General features: G+C 51.9%; 2 protein-coding genes across 6 annotated transcripts in view; one reads left to right on the top strand and one right to left on the bottom strand.

Moving 5' to 3' along the window:
* The window catches only part of LOC118424151 (metallo-beta-lactamase domain-containing protein 2-like), a 15,897-nt gene that overhangs the window by 11,224 nt on the left and 3,683 nt on the right, over positions 1-990 (top strand). The gene's annotated exons all lie outside the window — the stretch shown is intronic.
* The window catches only part of LOC118424150 (tubulin alpha-1A chain-like), a 3,221-nt gene that overhangs the window by 710 nt on the left and 1,521 nt on the right, over positions 1-990 (bottom strand). Inside the window, exon 3 of the mRNA XM_035832673.1 lies at positions 27-698. Coding sequence (XP_035688566.1) covers positions 27-698 — 672 coding nt within the window. The remainder of the gene's footprint in view (positions 1-26; positions 699-990) is intronic.

Below are 990 nucleotides of genomic sequence, written 5' to 3'. Positions count from 1 at the left end.
CTTGATGCTGAGGACCCATATGCGATCTTTGTATCCATCAGGGTTTGTGCTATTGCAGCTTATGGTCAGTTGTTGATGGTATGTCTTCTCAGCATGAATGACTGCGGCGTAGGTGGCCAGGGGGAAGTGGATACGAGGGTAGGGCACCAAGTTGGTCTGGAACTCAGTGAGATCCACGTTCAGGGCACCGTCGAAGCGGAGGGAGGCGGTGATGGAGGAGACGATCTGGCCAATCAGACGGTTGAGGTTGGTGTAGGTTGGGCGCTCGATGTCCAGGTTACGGCGGCAGATGTCGTAGATAGCCTCGTTGTCGACCATGAAGGCGCAGTCGGAGTGCTCCAGGGTGGTGTGGGTGGTCAGGATGGAGTTGTAGGGCTCAACCACAGCGGTGGACACCTGAGGGGCTGGGTAGATGGCAAACTCCAGCTTGGACTTCTTGCCGTAGTCGACGGACAGACGCTCCATCAACAGGGAGGTGAAGCCGGAGCCGGTGCCACCGCCGAAGGAATGGAAGATGAGGAAGCCCTGCAGACCGGTGCACTGATCGGCCAGCTTACGGATGCGGTCCAGGACCAGGTCGACGATCTCCTTGCCGATGGTGTAGTGGCCACGAGCATAGTTGTTGGCGGCATCCTCCTTACCAGTGATGAGCTGCTCGGGGTGGAACAGCTGGCGGTATGTGCCGGTACGGACCTCATCTGGGGAATGAACAGTAATTACATTAAGTATGGCAAAACTCATTGGTATGCAAACAGTGCCCACTAATCAACTCAAGTGGAGAAAAAAATCTCATTGACATACCAAGCACATACAAATTACCATATGTCTACCAAAAAGGACCATGAACATATGACTTGTGGATAAGTGTTCGAAACAAATTGAAAATTCTCAACCATACCTAACTGACTAATGTTCAATTATGCGCCAGGGAAAATAATGAGCTGACTAATCTTTCATATATTCACCCAGGAAAAAAAGGGTCACAGGGGG

The sequence above is a fragment of the Branchiostoma floridae genome, chromosome 10 (assembly GCF_000003815.2).
Source record: "Branchiostoma floridae strain S238N-H82 chromosome 10, Bfl_VNyyK, whole genome shotgun sequence".
Lineage (NCBI taxonomy): Eukaryota > Metazoa > Chordata > Leptocardii > Amphioxiformes > Branchiostomatidae > Branchiostoma > Branchiostoma floridae.
The sequence above is the reverse complement of the archived record's forward strand: the minus strand, read 5'-3'. Positions and strand labels throughout refer to the sequence as shown.